The sequence below is a fragment of the Syngnathus floridae genome, chromosome 3 (assembly GCF_059516105.1).
Source record: "Syngnathus floridae isolate MCC-2025c chromosome 3, RoL_Sflo_1.0, whole genome shotgun sequence".
Classification (NCBI taxonomy): Eukaryota; Metazoa; Chordata; class Actinopteri; order Syngnathiformes; family Syngnathidae; genus Syngnathus; species Syngnathus floridae.
Genome location: NC_142415.1, coordinates 11089934 through 11109740, shown reverse-complemented (window position 1 = coordinate 11109740; position 19807 = coordinate 11089934). Strand labels below are relative to the sequence as shown.

At 38.9% G+C, this 19807-nt stretch overlaps 2 protein-coding genes across 3 annotated transcripts; one reads left to right on the top strand and one right to left on the bottom strand.

Moving 5' to 3' along the window:
• Positions 1–8042: 8042 nt before the first annotated feature.
• bloc1s6 (biogenesis of lysosomal organelles complex 1 subunit 6) lies at positions 8043–11793 on the bottom strand. 2 transcript variants are annotated; one of them, XM_088370451.1, is made up of 7 exons: positions 11635–11758; positions 11496–11545; positions 10734–10804; positions 10319–10478; positions 10084–10171; positions 9927–10013; positions 8043–9702 (listed from the first exon to the last, which is right to left on the bottom strand). In XM_088370451.1, exons 3-7 carry the CDS (start codon positions 10789–10791, stop codon positions 9583–9585), a joined length of 513 nt encoding a protein of 170 aa, XP_088226577.1. In that variant the 5' UTR covers positions 10792–10804; positions 11496–11545; positions 11635–11758; the 3' UTR covers positions 8043–9582. The 2 variants fall into 2 exon arrangements, with proteins under 2 accessions (XP_088226577.1, XP_088226575.1); XM_088370449.1 differs by lacking the exon at positions 11496–11545 and having other exon boundaries at positions 11635–11793.
• Positions 11734–18472, top strand: slc30a4 (solute carrier family 30 member 4). Its single transcript, XM_088370447.1, has 9 exons — positions 11734–11887; positions 13207–13457; positions 14024–14288; positions 14416–14562; positions 14647–14800; positions 14888–15125; positions 15622–15727; positions 15817–15951; positions 17281–18472. Exons 2-9 carry the CDS (start codon positions 13314–13316, stop codon positions 17433–17435), a joined length of 1344 nt encoding a protein of 447 aa, XP_088226573.1. The 5' UTR covers positions 11734–11887; positions 13207–13313; the 3' UTR covers positions 17436–18472.
• The last annotated feature ends 1335 nt before the right edge of the window (positions 18473–19807 follow it).

Genomic DNA, 19807 nt, shown 5'->3' with positions numbered 1-19807 from the left:
TCACCACACTCAGATGTGTGTGTAACGATGATCATTGGGGGAGACATCATCATTGATTCCATATCCACATAGATCAGAGTGCGTGCCAAGGTCCGTTATCTATAATAGCAGACGGGCCGTTTCGATTTGATAAATGCCCGCACAACAACTGCAGGGACAAGCTGCACAACCCTACGAGGTGCCTCAGAGGGAGTGATGTTTCTTTATATTTCTACTTTTTCCTTACATATGTTGCATAACACTTCTACTCACTGACATTAAAATCCACTACAGTATTTAAAAGCAAAATGCGCGAGCCTTGCTCATGCTAAAGCTGGTAAAATGTTTTCACAAATTGCTGTGCATGCTGTTTAACAGATCTAATGCAACTTGGCAATTATTTGCTGGACCTGAAAAATTGTCAAAATACTGCCCCAAAAAGATCCAGTGTGTTTTGGTTATCTTTATTGGTGTCAAAAGCTTTATGCTTAATAATTATAACCAGAAAGCTTTGGCAGGTGTAAATGAGGTGAAACTGTTTTTGCAAAACATACCTCCTAGACTCCAACATCATTGATTCCATATCCACATAGATCAGAGTGCGTGCCAAGGTCTGTTATCTATAATAGCAGACGGGCCGGTTCGATTTGATAAATGCCCACACAACAACTGCAGGGACAAGCTGCACAACCCTGCGAGGTGCCTCAGAGGGAGTGACGTTTCTTTATATTTCTACTTTTTCCTTACATATGTGGCATAACACTTCTACTCACTGACATTAAAATCCATTACAGTATTTAAAAGCAAAATGCTTACTTATATGTAACATTGAATATAAAAACCATAACCACAAGGCATTTCATGCTGTGCTTAAATTTGCTCTCATTATACATATTGGCAAGCATATGTATTTCTTTTGGTCTTGTGAAGACACAAAAGTAGGTCAATACTTGATGTATGTTAGAAAGCCATAATTTCCTGCTTCAACGTCTGACCATAATGAAATTCAGTACGAGCAGCCTTTTGAGAGAAACGGCAAGATATGAATCTTGTTGGGTTGACGTTCAATTAAAATGTGGTCACATGACTGGTCCTAAAGATACGCTAGTAGTCTACCCAGTCCCTCTGCAGCACCACACAAAAGACACTTGGGTTTACTGGGTTTAGTTATTCTATGGAAATTGGCGTGATTTGGAGTTGGGAGTGAGGGCGCAGTGAGTCAGAGATCACATTACAATCCCAATCATTAGGGGAATATCCTGCAACCTACTTTAGTTTTCCCCAGAACAAACAGTCAAATGCTTGCTCTCTTCTATCTATTTTGTTCTTCAACTTTAATACTGTTCATTTTGCATGCATACATACTCTAGTGAATCCAAGAATATCTTCGTAATTGTCGACATCAAATTATGAAATATAGATGTGTTTAAATGTGTTAATAGTCTGATATGGGGTTACTGGAGTTTGGATATTTAAAAAAGAAGCTTTTATTTATTCATTCATTGTGTTTCTTATTTAGTTTTGACTTTTGGTTTTAAATTTCTGTTCATTTTAATCCGTTTTTAGAGCAGGTTTGTTGGTTGTTATTCATTTGTATTATGTTTTGAAATCCTTTGTTTTTATTAGCTTTGGTATTTGTTTTATTATTATTTTTAAATATTTATCATAGTAGTTTTTTTATTAATTTTATTATTACTTGTTTTGTTAGCTGAGCTGCTAGGCTGTCTAAACCCATTTGTTAGGGTAAAGTTCATTACATTGCCAAAATAATACTGTGTCCGTTAAGTTCAGGTTAGACCCTGCGTCACAATCATAGTCGCAATTTTCCTTTATTTACTTAAGCTTAGCACCAGTGACAAAAATTTTGCAGCTTTTCGCAAAGGCCCAGGCATCTTATTTTAACATGGGTGTTAGTGCACACAGCTTGCCAGCTGGTCAGAGTAAACTTGAATGTGTGAGATAAGTGGTTACATAACTCCACTGCTGCTGTTGGCGCCCCTCTACGAAAAGAAGAGGGGAAAAGGGATCAGACTGTCCCAGATTTGCACTACGGTCTTGCTATCCAATTCTAAATGATTGACCTCCTCGTGTGTTTGTTTGTGAGTTTATACAACGTGGTGCAATGGTCAGCAGAAGTTCCCAAAAGAGACGTCATATTTTTAGCATAGTGCTACTTTGCTGAAGTGAGGCGATTGTGGTGAACCTGTCTTCGGATATTGTGTGAACGCTTGGAGACAGAAGGCTTTGTCTTTTGCAGTGGTGAGGAGCCACAAAGTACAAATACTTTGGTACTGTGAAAAAGTAGGTTTTTCAGGTACCTGTACTCCTGCATTTTGTTTTCTAGCATTGTTATACAAGAGACTTTATAACAAAGCAACAGATTTGGAGAGTCAAGGTTCATGGATGAGAGAAATGTTTGTCCAAAAATTTTTTGTGGCAAATGAGTTTTTGTCTTCTGCCAATCTGGAAAACCCCAAGATTTTGGTGTACAAAAATTCTAATTTGCATAAAAAACACAGTCTCTGTAGTTCTTCATTAAAAAGAAAAAATAAGCAATAACAGTGAGTTGCATGACATAATAAACATGTCTTGTATACAATGGACACTCATTTTTAAATCTGTATATTTTTTTTACCTATACTTGAGTTAAGTACAGTCGTGGCCAGCCCACAGAAGAAATAGAACTACAATATATGAATTGCAGTTGTCTTTTTCTGTGAATGTTTTCTGCATTTGCAAATTACGTGCCGAGTAAATGTTGCGACTGTCCTATTTTTCTAATTTAAAAAAAAACATTATGTTAAAAATAAACAGTTCAGGGTTCTTTTTTTTTTCAAACAAACAACAAGTATCGATACCTCCACCGAAGAACAGCATGTGAGTAGTTTTGCCAACTGTGGTCTTTTGCCACCACTGTTGTCTCTGGACAATAACAAAGCTTGCATTTTTCCTCCAACCACTGCAATAACCACTCAGGGCTAAGCAGGTCTCCAGTACTGGATCTTGCTGGATCTTGTTTAGATATGTGAGGGATTTTTTTTTTCTCTGCACACTATTGCTCTATCCACTTGGCCTATACACATCTCGGCATAGTGGATCCAAGGAGCAAAGGAAGCAACAGTCTGCTGTGGTGAACTCAAATAGAGCATATAAACAACAGCGTAATTGCTCCCTTCAGACCTCACATCTTCACCTCAGGTCAGACTTTACAAACACTGACTTGTCTTGCACATTGGGAGGCTACATACTTTTTCAGTCTTTCTTTCTTACTCAATCAGATCATCGGAACATTCATTTTCTGTTAGGCGTGTTCTGTTTAGGGTTGCGAGGAGCTGCAGCCTATCCCAGCTGGCACTAGACTGGTCAGCGGTCAATCATAGGCCACATATGGCGTAGTAGCATTTTGCAAAAGGACAGACTGGGATGGGAACCAAACCTCCATCATCGTGTTTGAGGAAGGCATTTTGTCACGAGTATGTGTAAAATGTATGGTCATTGAGTTATTTAGCAAAATTTTAGCAGCGAAGGGCACATCTTTACCATTAATCTGAGTAACATACAATTCAATTAAGTAGCAAGGCCTTCATTGATCATATAACTGTCTGAATTCCCACCTCATCTATGTCTAAAACACAATACATTTTTATTTATTTTGCGCTTTCACAATATCTTTGAATCAACTTCCCTGTTGAAATGCAAAATACAGCCGGCATAAGGTCATTTTATGCAAAAACCATTTGTTTTAGTGAAAACTAAATATTACAAATTGTAGTTATTTTGTTGTTTGCTTTAAAGCACTTGTTGTTTGATTAGGCTTTATATATTTTTAGATTTCTCATACATGCATTGAAAAATGTATTATCAAAAATGAAATATATTACGAGAACTTTTTTGCACATATGCAGGTATTTAACTATATTTAAAATGGTGTTTTTGTAATACATTTGGTTGAGAGGTGTGAGGTCCAATATAACCCCCCCCCTCCAGCATATGACTTGCCAATCCCTGCAATACAGTGCTATTTTGTAGACAATAAACACAACAAAAACATTGTGGTGGTTTTGGGGGTGATGAAATGGATTCCTGGCATTTCCAGTGATTTCACTGCTGAAAATTTATAGATTTATGAGCTTGGCCATGGAAGGAATTAAATTCACGTTACCACTTTATATGTCTAAAAATGCCCTATATTATTTTATGCTCTTGTTTAATTTTTGTAGTGTGACAAAAACATTTTGTTGTCGGCAGTATGTACCATACATAACAAGGCGGTTAGGAAAGAAGCTTGAATTTAGAAATAGCGCAAGACATCAACAAAGATTAGTGTAGTTTTTGTGGCATATAGTCTAACCTCAAAGTATGCAAGACACATGCATCTGATTAATCCACAAAGCACACTTTGTTGTTTAACTTCTATATTTGTATCTTTTACTAGAGTCTAGCTGAGAAAATCTGTGGTTTACGCAGTAAAAACCTGAGCGACGACTGGAGTTGTTGCACAGGCTTGTTTTGAAAACATGACCATGGCCAGGCCACCATGCTTTGGAGAGCCACCTAGCGCTGCACCTGCTGGATTGTCAGGAAAAAAACAACTCTTCACCTCCTGTGGTCGACCACAAATGTCTGTGTTTACACTGAATTTGTCTGCCTTTGGGAGAAAATAGGCCACGTTACCAACACAACAAGAATCAGACATTCAAACACGATGTGTAGCTAAACTATAAGTATATGTTTGTCAAATAAGACCAGACTAGATCCTTTGATCTGTATTCTATACATTGCCATAGAAAAACAATTTAGGCAACAAACCAAGCATTTATTTGATATATATTTTTTTAAATAAACCATTATGTAATTTGATTCGCCCAGCTCAACCATCTGTTATACTTTTTTTTAAAATATATATTTCAATGTGTTAGGTGCAACCTTGTTACAGATGATTATTGTTATTATGCACGAGTTTTAAAACTCAACTTTGTTTTGCCTGCAGTTTACTGTTGTATATTGGGATGAATTGAATATGGTGTTAAAGCCTCTGTAATCCTGCTTTTTACACCTATAGAAAGTGATGGTTGTAGTTTCATTATACAATGTCCATCTTGGGTCATAATTATTCATGTTTATGATGAGATGGGTTTATTAGTTTGGGGGAAAACAATTTTGCTTACTGTAAACCGAGAAATTGGCACACTACTGTCACACTTTCTTATCCATTGCTCCTGCTCTGGCTCAGTATATTATGTTTATGTATCATTTTAAAATTGTCTTTAAAGACCACAAAAATAGCTGATTTACATGCTGTAAAAACATGCTTATAAAATGAATGCTAATTGCGGTCCAAAAAAAAAACCCCCATGAACGCATGTTCAAATTTTTACTGCACTACAAAATGTAATGTTTTTGCTTGTAGATTATTTATACCGTTTTGGAAAATCCCATTGGTTACATAGCAAACTGTTTCGATTCAATTTCTATTTCTGAAGCATCTGTTGAGTCACGGACACTTAATTACTAATGTTCTCCCAGTCCACTAAGCCAGATGTGCGTATGAACTTATGTAAGGCGAGGTGGGGAAAGCAACCTCATTTGCTGTCACGTTGGTCAAAATCACCACAAAGCGATATGTTTTCCAGAGCCATTGCTCAAAGTCTACAAATGGCCAAACAACAAACCGAAATGGTAAAAACCTGAGGGAAATAATGACACCACGCAGCCGTCATCAGTGTGGGCCTGAGGACCATATCCTGTTATGGTGGCTCTGGGAGAGGCTTGGCACTGCCGGTCTGAAGCAGACCACAACCTCCCACTCCTCAGCCGTCCGTCTGAATCAGTGTTTACAGAGACAGGAAGGCCTGCCCGCTACAACATCATCATGTCCTCCTGCTCCGTGTCTGCGGCTTTGTGAAAGAAGTCGCCTTGTGTGTGTTTATTCTGACAGCCAGCTTTCTAAAAGCTGAGAAGAATTAAAACCAAACACTTAGAGAAGCGTAATCCAGACTGTCTACCTCTCAGGATGCCATCCACCCATGCCTCCAGGAAGAGCGTCTAATTGACTAATTCTAGCTTGTGGTGTTTTTATAAAGGGAAAAAAAACCCACTTGGGAATAGTAGACATACCAGGACAGTTATTGTCCTTCCTTTACTGTCTGTCTTTCAACGTCTAAGAATAAATTGACCCAATGATTCTCAACAAGTGGATTGGGACTCAAAAGTGGGTGCAATGGTGCCTTGGGATAAAAAAAAAATAATAAAAAAAAATCGTGACCACGCTAATAACTCAAAAGACTCTCAAATGGTCTTTCCACATTCAAATGAATGGAAATGCCTGTTCTGCCTCCCAAAGGTGCATCGAGGTGCATGTCAAAATACACGGACAAATGTAGAAAATCGGCCACATTGAAAAGGGCAGTTTTCACTGCAGCATCTCGCTTCGGTCAGCACAGAGTTAGACAGCTACTTCCTTAGTCTGGACCCCTCCATGACCACTCTGTAGTGCAGTTTTAGCTCCAAGCAAGTTTACGCGGTGAACCACGCAATGGTGGTTTCCAGCCGTAGTAGTGGGGCATAAAATTGGAGCTTTATGTGAATTGGCAGGGCTCCAACTTGGGATGCATTGGAATTTAACCTACTTTTCTGTCAACAGAAAAATATATCCATTTTTTTTAGCTGGTACAAAACAATAGTGGTTGAAATGAGTTGGCTCCAACTTGGGATGCATAGGAATTTAACCTACTTTTCTGTCAACAGAAAAATATATAAAATTTTTTTAGCTGGTACAAAACAATAGTGGTTGAAATGAGTTGACTATTTTGAAAACCACTGTCTGACAATTTTGCAGAGGTGGTGAAAGCATTCAGACTCAGTACTTAAAGGTCATAAAAGACTGGTTGAAGTACCCATTCAACTTCTGTACTGAAAGAACATAAAGATTAAACAGAAAAGCATTTCATATTGGCAATTACATCGGTTTTGTGATATGCTGAATTAGAATTTGATAGCAACTACAAAATAAATCTACACCTTTCTTGTGTTCTTTTAAATGATTCTCCAGAAAAAGGTAATGGACCTAGCTCTGTCTTTTATTTTTGATGAGAATGTTGAAAAAAAGGTAATGAGTCTATTAACAAAGTAATTAGTAACTCGGTTTTACATACTGTATATTCCTTTTCTGAAGCAAAGCGTGAACGTAAAAGGTAATCAGTACATACTAGTTCAAAGTATCTTTGTGCAGTTCCGTTAATTCCTACCACTGCAATAGAATAAAATCGTCAGTGAAAAATGATCAGGTGAAAAGGCCACGATCCCAAAAGTAGCATTTGTGTGGTGGAGCGAAAAGAAAACAAAACAAAGCGGTATATCAGCATCAACACAGAGGACTGAAGCGCCTTTGAGGAAATCTTTTAAATGCCCATGCTGACATCTTCTGGGCTCACATTGTCATTGCATCCAACATTCCTTTCTGTAAGTCCACAAAGGTGCAGCAGTCCGTAAGATTTGAATGCAAATTTTTCAAATATTTATTCTAGAAAATAGAAATCCACTGTAGGGATGTTGCCCACCTGGGTTGTTGGAAGTCTGTATTTTATTGGAATTTTCAGTAAGGTTAACATCTACTTGAAACCTAAATAGAAGATTCCTCTTCCTTCAAAAAACACTCAATTATTTACCTTCTATTGAATCTAGATGGGGAAACTGTGCTGTAAAAGACCTAGTGTGCTACAGGAAATTATTCATTCAATCATTCACTCATTCATCTTTCACACAACAGGTCCCAAAAATATTTAATGCTAATAATGTATGGTACATATCGTTTAAAAAAAAAATGAACGAAATCTATCTTAAGCAGCGTATCATGACGGGCAGAACAATAATGTTTTTCCACTAGATGGCAGAAATTATTTCTATGTATCATACTGCAAATAAAAACAGCGGACTCACCTTGTTGTTTTTCTTACAGATCACATCTGTCTAATTATACCTGAAACAAAAAATAAATAAGGAAGTGTAGACCGTATAGTTCCTTTTGGGGCACGGCAAACCCAGTCAAATATGACACACAGGAGTGCTTTTCAAACAGACTTTATAACGTGAACCAATTGACAGGTTCAATGCCCAAGAGCAATTCTATTAACACTATCTCAACAACAATGAAAGCAAACAGGATTATGCTTGAATGCAGAGCTTAACAGCTGAAAGTACCAACAATAGGGAACTCGCCATCTTTGGTTTAAACCTCACTGGTATAAATAATCGCACTGTTTTGCATGGTGGAGCACATTTACACAAACGTAATGCAATTCACATGAGCAGACGGGAGGTATATCGCCTGTTTATGAAACTTTAGACTTAAAAAAAATAATTTTTCCAAGAACCACTCATTTGACAAGATTTGTGATTGGAACACAAGTATCTTTAAAAAATAAAAATAAAAAAAAGACACCTGTCAGCTCGGCAGTTGGAATAGAATTTATGTAAAACTGTCTCTTTCAAAAAATAGCAACAAATTGTACCTGTTAACTAAGATCATTCCCGAATGTTTCTTGTGTTCGGGAAATTAGACTAGAGTTGCATCTTAGAGGACTGATGAAACGGAAATGGGATGAAGTGCACAGGGGGGGGGGATATTTTGAGATTAGTATTTGTATTTAGACTATCACAAGAAATGATGAGTCTTTGACTTTTACTGCTATTTATTTGAGTATTAAGAAAACTGTGGATTAATAAAAACAGTATAAAAGTTAAGGAATGTTGTTTTTACTTTGTGCACAGCTGCAAGCCACGTGAGCACCAGTCAGTTAGTCTGTGGGAGCCAGAATTCTAGCAGAATTGTACTCGATCACACTTTCCGCATCCAATAAAATGACCAATACTGTTTCACTTTTAGACTATTTTGAAATGTATTTTAACCAATAGTGTCTATTACTGTAATAAATAAAAAACATAAAAATTGAGACTGGTACTTTCTTTGCAAGTGGGCAAACTTTAACGTTCAAATTCCCATTGCTGTATTTGCGGCACATGTACAGAGATGCCTTGAGATACAAGTTGAATCCATATTGTGACATAGCACAGTAAACTGCAATAATAATAATAATAATAATGATCAATTTTCTCTGTTGAGAAAGAAAAAATGCCTCTGAACATTGTTGTACTGTCTGTCTACATATGATGTGCCAATACCTTTAAATCACTATGCAATAGCCCATCTATGGCATCTTGTATTAACTTGCTGAGGGCAAAGCTTGAAACACATAATATGTAATTCTCTTTGTTTTGAATTTAGTAGGACAATAACCTTATCTCATCTTGAAGCCTCTTTTGAAGAATTGCTCACTCTTGTACACAAATAGGTGTTCATGCTGCAACAGTTTTTGGGGCAAAATATTTGATGAAAAATCCACTCACTCGACGGTATCAGGCCTCTAAAGTGTTCTTGTGGTTGCAGACTAGCAACCACTAAATTTATGACTGTCATAACCACTGTATGACACTCATACTTTGGCCTCTTACGACGTTTCCTTAAATGTTGTTGCACGTACAATACAAAATAGTTTCTTGGTAGAAAATGGGCTGAAACATGCAAAACCACCATACCACAGGAGCTTATGTTCTTTTAGCAGGTTTGGCAATAAGCTGCCGCTCTCGCTCCAGCTCCTTCTCGCGCTGGTGCTCCCTCTCCAGCGCCTCCTTCTGCTTGTGCTGCTGCAGCTTTAAAGCTCTTTTCTGAAACCATAGGAAGCAATCAGGGGGCTTGTCATTGTCACAAGGAGAAGATAAACCATAAATGAATCCCAGAGGGCAACTAAAAAACAAATAAGTATACTAAGTACATCCAAAATGTCATTATACATGTGCATACACAAGCAATGATGCAAGAAGCAGGTCTAGGATGAGTAAAATAAGATGTTAGACGGCTAAAAAAGCTAAATCCACGGACGATGCTTTACCTTTAATTTTGTTGTCCTTTCATGGATTAAAATCATCTCTTTCCTGATATTGACCAGTTTGTTGTGGTAAACCTTGGCCTCTGTAAACTGTAAAACCAATAAACAGGATGAGGGAACATGTCCCTCTGACCTAGTTTAGGTGCAAGTGAATTCATACCAGTGAATTCAGGTCAAGTAAGGTGTTGCAGTCTCGGAACTTGATGACTTCTTGGTCCAGTGTGTCCAACAATATGAGCTGATTTTGTCTGAAAGAGCATGAGAAAATACATGTGAGTGGTATTTGATGTAAAAGGTTTGAGAAACACAGCAGTATACCACACAAATGTATACAATATACAACTCCATCACGTAATGGCAAGTTGATGATGATCAGGGCTCATCAATCAACTCACGTGAGTTCTTGGAGAGTACGTTTTGAGTTCTGAAGGCCAGGCAAGTAATGGGAAAGTAAGCCCTCTGTCAGCTTGTGCACCGCTTCCTTGTATTCGCACACATTTTCTAGAGGGGTGGAGCTCTCCACATACATCAGCTCCTCTGGCGACAGCTGCACATCTGAAAGATGACAGCAGATGGACAAATTTACATTGCTAGTGCAACATTTACCCCATTGTTATTATTATTGTTATTACATCGACCCAAGAGAAGAATTACTTCACAAGTAGAAAATGCAAAGTCCAAGCTCGAGTCTCGATTTAATTCCCCCCCCAAAAAAGGGAACTTGCGAGGCCTTGCAAACAGACAACATTTGGACCACTTTGCAAGGTCAAGCGTGTGTAACACGTGCAAGTTTGGTATCAAATTACACACCTTCGATATGTGGAGGTTCGCCCTGTGATGAGGGTCCTTCATCTTCCATTCCCTCCATAAACAACAAGACTCTGCAACCAGTAAAATATGCCAGGGCATCAGATGATCCTTCTTCAGTGAACTACAAATATTTGACGCCCATCCACTAAGGGGATTTCTAATTGTGCATATACTAGTATTCCAGAAGATGGCGACAAAGCATTTTAAATGGCGAGTATCATACAGTTAAGGTCTTGCTACCAGCTGCTAACAGGTACACTATCATGAGTCCATTAAATAATTCTACTGAGTAGGTTAATTATTTGGCACACAAAAATTTTCACGAGGTTCATCAATCACATTAGCGACCATGGCAGTCGAAGAAACATTCTAGCACTAGCACATTGAGAATTATGCGCATATGCACTTCACACAAATAGTATTACCTCAATTCAATATTACCATTCAAAAACTTTACTAGTCAGTCAACAACTTGGAGCAATATCATATTAATCCAGCTAGCTATAATGACAGTTGCACTAGTTTGACTTGTTTTTCTAGTAAGGTCATCTCACTTCTAAATGACATTTCTGAACAGGAGGAGGAGGATTTGGCATGCCCGTCGGACATCATATCATGAGTGGGGCAGAAATACTACAGGCTAGTTTGGTGCTACTTTTATGCTAATAGTGCGTGTCGTACTAGTTAGGTATAGTAGTCTCCACCATAAACGCCTAGACTCGGCAACCTGTAAAAACACTCCATTGAATGAGTATCTTTTACCAGTTTATTAGACGGCGTATCTCGTGACGCGTTGGGCGAGTCACATGTCACTACAAAAACAAAGGCTAATCACCTACTTGCTTTTTTAAAGATACACTTATCCAACGAATGGGCGTGAAAAGTCGGTGTACAACATTACCCGTTGCGATTTCTTCTCCGCGGCGATTGGAGGTATGGTGAATATTAACGCGGCTAAAACAACGACGAGATTAGCATTTTGAGTTGTTTGCGGATGACCAACGTCATATGACTTGGCCAGTCACGTGACTGTGGATTTCTCCACCAAACTTGCTAGTTGAATTTGCTCGTGTTTTCTTTCCCACTCCAGAGTTTGGACGCCTCCAGAGATGTACCGAGCTGACCGAAGACATCGCTCGGAAACATTTTGTCAGGTGAGTTAGCCCTGTTTATGTCATGTGATTTTTATGAAAAGTTGATTGTCGCCTGCTGACACGACCAAACATTTCGATCACATTTACGAGCTATCCTGTTACTGTTTAGCCGCAGCTGTTTCATTGAAGAGGACTTTTGAGCTTTTTACAATCTCTCTCCCTAATGACAGGATCTGTTTGACTACCTGGAATAAAATACTGGCCTTTTGTTTCTACCTCACATCCTTTTTATGTGTTTCGTATGTATTTTTTTCGCCGCGTTAATGCACGGATGGGTAATTTTGATCTGATTTTGATTGTATCTTCAAATCTTTGTGTATTAATAATATACTGTTCTTTAAAATAAAAGTGACCATGTGGTTCTATCCTGGCAACTTTTGTTCTACAGTAAACCACGAAAATCCCATTTTACAAATTCCTTATTCAATTTTTTTTAAAATACATTTTTGCACAAGGACGTCAATTAGTAAATTTCATAGCATAAGTTTTGTCACACGTTTCATACATGATGCTCTCTTCAGATACTTTTCTTTTTTTTATGCGTGGGAACCTTTTCCCACTAGCCGAGTGGGATTACAATTGGAGGAAAGGTGGCTGGAGTTCTAAAACAAAAAAAAACAAAAAATGCTTTTGAAAGGTGCCTCAATGCCACCTTTGACTCCAGAGGCACTACTAGAGGCTACATCAGCAATAAAATAGTATTCTGTGATGACATCAACAGAAAAGTGGAGGTGAATTCAGTTTAAACAGTGCTTTCCAATGCACTCACAAGGTTTTCCACAAAGGTTAAGGAAAGATGGTACAAACTGGTAGATTTGACTTGGTTTGAGTCCCACTAATTATTTGCATGTCAGAAAACTAAAGTACCTTATCCCAAGGGAGGGACAGAAGAAAAATGGTCACAACAGCTGCACTGTTTTAAAAAGCAAATATAGTACCCGTTAGGATAGCTTTCATAAACATGGCAAAGTACAAATTTAGATTTTCTGAGATTTATATTTTTGTTCAAGCCATCTTTTGATTTCATCTAATTTATATATAAAATCGATGCTTGCTCAATCAGAGTCAGTGATCTTCTTGTGGCCCAACACAGTCACCGTTAATGTTGAACTTTATATTCATCAAAAGAACTGAATGTTAGTTAAAAACAAGATACACTAATAAGAGTAAAAAAAAATTGAAAAAATCCAAAAAATTACAGCCTATATCACCATGGAAGATGAAGCGGTAGGAAAACAGAACATGGCTTGAGGGTTAAAGATACAAGATGTGATAAAGCATGCGTGGTGTCCATTAGCTTTTGTTTTCATCTGTTTCAGGTCCCGATGCAGTAAACTTGCATGTTCGTCAGAGCTACGCAATGTGAATGATTGACCTGGGAGGAAAGTGTCCTGTCTGCATAGTTGGCCCAGGATACTTTTGAAAAATGTCGGGTGGTAGCCTGTTGAGCAAAGTGCGCTCCGCCTTCAGGAGAGAGCGCAACGACTGGGACATGAGTAGCGACACGGCACCCTTCGACTTCTCAGATGAGCTGGTGGAAGACGAAGTGCCCAAATTCAGCAAACTGAAGGTATGGAGCCAATGATTCAATATCCTTGATGCATAGACCTTGTTTGTCTTCACAAGTAAGCTGGCATTGAGCAAAATAATCTCCATATCTTTTCAGAAAACCCAAAAAAGCTTGCTGAGCCATTAACTGCATTGTCAGAGAGCGCATGACATTCTCAACACTTAAGATTGGTCAATAATTTGTAAAAATGTGCGGAGACTGAATTCAAGGCAGTCCCAAGTTACTTGACTTGGATATCCTAACTAACAACAAATGGTGCCATTTGTCAGTCAAATCATAAAATCTTCTCCGTCACATGTATTCACACCATTGCCATTTTGCATTCAGGATTTATTGTTCCTGTCACATAATTGTACTAACACATTCATAACCATGTTTATTTAAACTCCCAAAGTAAACTCAGAATTGTCTGCTACTTGGTCTTCTCAATTAAAGTCAAGTTTGCTGCAGTAGTGACATAAAAAAAATTAAAAAAACGAGTCAAAATTTTACACATACGTACTAGTGGACCTTTAGATGAATATTAATGATGTCAAATAAATGTCCAAATGGGTTTCCATATAAAGGTGGTGGTCTCCGGCGAGATGTCGGACTACTCTGCCGGGACGCCGTCCAATGGAGTAGCAGTCAACACGCTGGTGGTGTCAGGTCATGGGGAAGATGATGACTCCTTGCTGGATTCTTCCTCCAGCGTGGGCAGCCCAGGCTTGAACATGGATCCATGTGACAGCTGCACCAAGAAGAGGGAGACAGTGAAGCAGAGGAAGGTGATGAAGAGGCTGGTCATTGCGGCTCTACTCTACTTTCTTTTCATGGTGGCTGAAATTATAGGTAAGCGGAGTCTGTGTCAGAGGTGAGAAAAGTATGGCTATGGAGGCCTGTAAAAACGTTTTTGTTGTTGTTTTTAAATCTACATCTTGTTTATGTCGCTGAATACTACCTTGTATGGTTCTTTCAGGTGGATATGTTTCGAACAGTTTAGCCATCATGACTGACGCTCTGCACATGTTAGCTGACGTGGTGGGTATCCTGTTCTCTCTGCTGGCTCTGTGGCTCTCCACTAAACCTCCCACCAAGAGATTCACCTTTGGACTGCATCGGCTCGGTAAGCCAAACGGATGTATGAAGAGTCAAAGCAGAGATATGACTGCAAGCTGTGGAATGAATAGTGTAACCGTTTCTGATGCAGAGGTGATATCAGCTGTCCTGAGTGTGGTGCTCATCTACATCCTGACGGGAATACTGCTTTTTGAGGCCATTCAAAGGACAATAAAACAAGACTTCAACATCGATGGCGATGTCATGATCATTACAGCGGCTGTGGGTGTGGCTGTCAACGTCGTGTGAGTGTGAAGGCGTGTTTTTCTCTGTGAGAGTCGGACTACAGTTGAAATCGCAGCATAATTATTATTATTTTTTTTTAAATCTAGAATGGGCTTCTTATTAAACCAAGGGTGTCATCTTCACACTCATGGCCACGGTCACTCTCACGGCCACGGTCACTCTCACGGCGCCACAGCAGCCACGTTGGGGTCACAGTCTGCGGGGCCCGGACAGAACCAGAGGCAGCACGGCAGCTTGGCTGTCCGAGCCGCCTTCATCCACGCTTTGGGTGACCTTCTCCAGAGCCTCGGGGTTCTCATAGCTGCATACATCGTCCGCTTCAAGGTACTTTGCTTTGTTCTGTTAGCGGCCAGTTTTATATGAAGTCTTGGGCTTTATTACGCAATAAACACAATTTTATGGTGCCGAGCAAATAGGGCTAGATGATCTGGCCTTAAAATCGATTTCTTTTTCACCACAGTCTGATTTTGTTGTACAGCTTGTGAAAATGTTATGTCCCCTCAAAATGTTATAACCTTGAATGTCTCAACCGTTGGCAACAAAAGAGTAAACCTCAAAGTGAAAATGACTAATTTGGGCCCAATTAGCAATTTGGGATTTGAGGCTTCATGTCATGTGACTCTGTGTTGCGGGGCTTGAGAAGTTGTGACTGGTGTACTCACTTTTGCGTGAAATGTTATGGAAATTCAATTCTTAATGTGTAAACTTTTTAAAAAATTCAGCAATTTGCCGTTAAACCGTTTGCTTCGGTTGTTGCCTACTATGATTGGATTGTATTTTTGCAGTTTGTCAGCGTGATATCACCTCTCTATCTTTTCAGCCCGAGTATAAACTTGCGGATCCAATTTGTACCTACATCTTCTCGGTTCTGGTTCTGTTCACCACAATCCGCATCATACGTGACACAACAGTCATTGTGCTGGAAGGTAAGTGTCAGATTCTTGGCAAGTGTGCAAACTTGTGTTCTTACATAATGATTCATGGTGTGGTTTTCTCCTTTTTGTACACCGCCTAGGTGTGCCGAGGCATCTGGACACCGTGCAGATCAAAGAAGATCTCCTAAAGTTGGAGGACGTGCAGTCGGTGGACGAGTTAAATGTTTGGGCGCTGACTGCAGATAAAACCGCAGCACTTGTGCATCTTCAACTAAGTGAGTCTCTTCAGTACCATATGCACATATTTATGCATTGATATTGCTTGACATACTTTCTTGTTAATTCCCTGGAATGTGAGGTAAATGTGCTTTGGCTTGGTTACGTGACTGAAATTTATTTTTAAAACTCTGCTCCTGGCCATCGTCAACCGCTTCCCTTTTCTTGAACCATTTTAGCTGTGTTAATGCAAATAAAACTACCCTACGATGGGGATTTTTTTTCCCCCTATTTTTGTCATTTCCTGGTGCAAGGCTTTAAATTTAAGTTGTGTTTTTGTTCTAAGGTGGCTACATTTGAGCAATGGAAAGCCATGAAAACTGCATTTTTAATTGAACTTTTTTAAGTGGAATTAGTGGACTGAATTGCATATTTGGAGTAATACAGGTTTCATTCTATATTCAACACTTGATTTTCTTTTAACAACTGTATTACAGAATGTATCAGTATTTGGATCAGGGGGTGATTTCCTCTACTTTTCTTTCTAAAATGAATAAATCACAATATAATAACTTGCTGCAGTGTAGACAATGAATGACACAATTATGATTTTTAAAAGTGGAAGTTGAAGTGCCCTCTACTGATTTTAGAAATGAATAAAATATTGTCTACAATAATGAGGTAGTCTAATATACAGAAAATACTGCATTTTTTTACCAAGATTAATTATTGTAGTTGTTTCACAACCGGCACAGTTTTTCAAACAAAGTCAAATTTGAAAATGAATGGTTTATGTACATTTGTGAAAAAAAACTCATCTTAGTTTAAAAATCCATATGCAGTAAAAGAAGAATTAACTGACTGTCTGCATGTGTTAAAAAAAAAAAAAAAACTCCACAAACAAGCTGAAAGGAAAGTCAAATCCAAGAAAGCCTGAGGCCAGTTGAGCATAAGCACCAGTCCGGTTCTTCGTCTTTTAACCAGAGCGTGACACCTCACTGAAGCTGTCAGAACAGAAATATTCATGCTCTAAAATCCTGGTCATGACCTTATAATAACCAAAACCCCAGTTGATCTTGTTTTTTGTCCATAGTTGACTTCAAAATTCAAACTCTAGTACAAACCATTACTATACCAATATAAGAAAAATAAAGAATGAGCTTACACAGTGAAGATCTCAACCAAAGAACAGAAGACTAAGCTGTGATATTATTACTAATTGTGCAGAGGATAAAGAATAGTATATGCCTGAGAGTGCCTCTCCTATTTGTTGTTTCAAAAATCAATGTAGCCGCAACAAGTTGGCTGGTTTTGCTAGCCACTCCCTGGAATTTAGAGGACTTGACAGTTTGCTTCTCCAATCTTATGTTGCATTGTTTTGCTGCCAGAGCCCTTAAGTGCCAGCAACTGGGAGGATGTCCAAGCAAAGGCTCGTCACCTGTTGCTTCACACCTACAGTCTGACAAGATGCACGGTCCAGGTCCAGACGCACAGGCAGAGGCCCGTGCGCACCTGTGCACACTGTGAGCAGCTCAGCACTTAAAGACATTGGCTGCTTTCAACTGCTTTCACTTCTTCTTCTTTATGCATTTCTGCGGAGCCATGTGTTGGCAAGTTCAGGCAGAAGGCACTTGGATGTTCCACTCACCAAATATGACGTGGAACATGAGCAGTAGTAACACCCTCTCGGTGAAAGGATTGCCGCTGCCCGTGACTTGACTGCTCTTCGGCCAAATTGACTGGCCTTTGACGTGTTCAGTTAAGGAAGGTAAACCTTCAGCACAATCTTTTCATTCACCATTAAGGCCTATTTATCTGTATTTTACATGACCGATGTATATTTTTTGTTATTGTGACTTTAAACTCTGTTACTTTATCTGTGGAAAGCTGTTTGAGCATTTAATGGCCTTGATATGCAGCATTGAAGTCTGTGTACTAATACACTATTTGTCCTCACTTCTAAAACATTGCAGCACAACATGGTTCTTTACTAATAATGTATTTTCACTACCTTATGAAATTTCCAAATTAGTATACTAGTAGGAGGGGGGCACATACTATTTGACATACTTTGGCATACTAGTTGACATCTGTGCACTACCATGGCCTCTAGTAAAGTCAGATGTGGAAAAAGTAGAATTTGTATTTTTTTTTTCTTTTTTTTCTAGGGAGGCATATGTGGACCTTAAGATGGATGTCAATGATATGTAATAAAGCTCAAACAGCTTTCCTAAGTTAACCAGCAATGTATAGCTGTGGCCAGTCGGCTGACTGAATCAGTTAATACACCTCACAGTACTAACCAAAGTCACTTTATATTAAACAACAATGCAGATGTGATCCACACTAGTATTCAAATTAAATTCTGAAAGTGCTCGACTTTGGAGTCACTTTGGAGTTGTGCCATGATAGCTACTGTACCTTAATGATGACTGACAGTGTTATAGCGCTGAGCCAACCTATTTGTTTTCTAAGTGACTTGGCATTCACAAATAGTAATGTTGTTCATATTGCTTGTATTAATCATCGAAACACATCATGATCACTTTTGTTTTGAAATAAAATATTGTTTCAGCCACAGTACTCCGTTTTTTTATGAGGGGGTAAACTTGATTATGTATTGTCGTGTCTGATTTATTTGCCTTGAATAGGATGTGCAGGATTTGAAGAATACACTTTGAAAAATATTCAACAATGCATTAATCAATGCTTTTTTGACAGTGTTAGAGTGATAATGAAGTGAAGACCGACAAACACACCACGTAGACTGTCATGTCCTTTTTCGTCCACATGGTGGTCCACTTATACAGCATAGTAATACTGAACTGAAATGTAGCTTCAGGATAGCTGCATTTGCTGATTGCAGCTTGGTTTAAAGGATTAGCACCTTTTAGCCTATGAAATGATGGCATCATTGATGAGTCCATATTAAATCTGTGCAGAATGCATCACGTATTTTAAAATAATTGCCACGAGGTATTTAACCTCACATGACAAGTGAAAAGTAAAAGGGTGTGTGCCTGGGTTTCTAGGCAGCGTCTGTGTGACCATAAAAGTGAAAGTGTTTGCACACACCAAGCCTATGTGACTTACAAACTCAAATGTACGTCATGTTGTGTGAACATGACAGTATTCAGTTGCCTAAATTCGAATGTGTCACAGGTCTAATCAAGAGTCTTATAACATCTATATATGGATATAATAGAATTTGGGAGTGTATTGATTCACATTGTTCACACAGTTCACATAGTTGTTCAAATAAGTAACCAATAGTCAATAATTGTCTTGATCAAACCACCTTAGTTGTTTATATGTTGTGAGGCATTCGACACAGTCTTGTCTGAAAATGTCTTCCAGCACTTTACATCCTTCCCCCTTTGCTATTGTTTCCTTAAATAACCTTTCACCGCCACCCGGTATAGCATAATGGATGTCCCTAGATACAGAAACCCTTGACATTTCAGAGCCTTGTTACAACATGACGCGACTGGAGGCAGCTATCAACACAACGCTTCACTGCAAAGGGAAAAAAAAAAATAATGCAAGGATGAACGTGATATCCTGAACCCTTGCCCACACTCAGTCATTGTGATGTGTGAATCATTGATGAGGCAAGACTCGGAGCTGTGCCTAGCCACGTGCATGTGGCACACAACACTGAGTGGATCATTCTCCATTAATGTGTTGGTGTATGTGGACGCTCACTTATCCATAAACTGGTTGGAGGGGAGTCTTTTTTTTGGGATTGTGTAGTTGTTCACTGATAACATCTTGTCTAGAGCTGTTATCAATAAATCTGTCGTGTAGCTAAATCCATCCATCCATTATCTGTACCACTTGTCCCCATGGGGGTCGCAGGCGTGCTAGAGCCTATCCCAGCTGTCATCGGGTAGTAGGTGGGGGATACCCTGAACT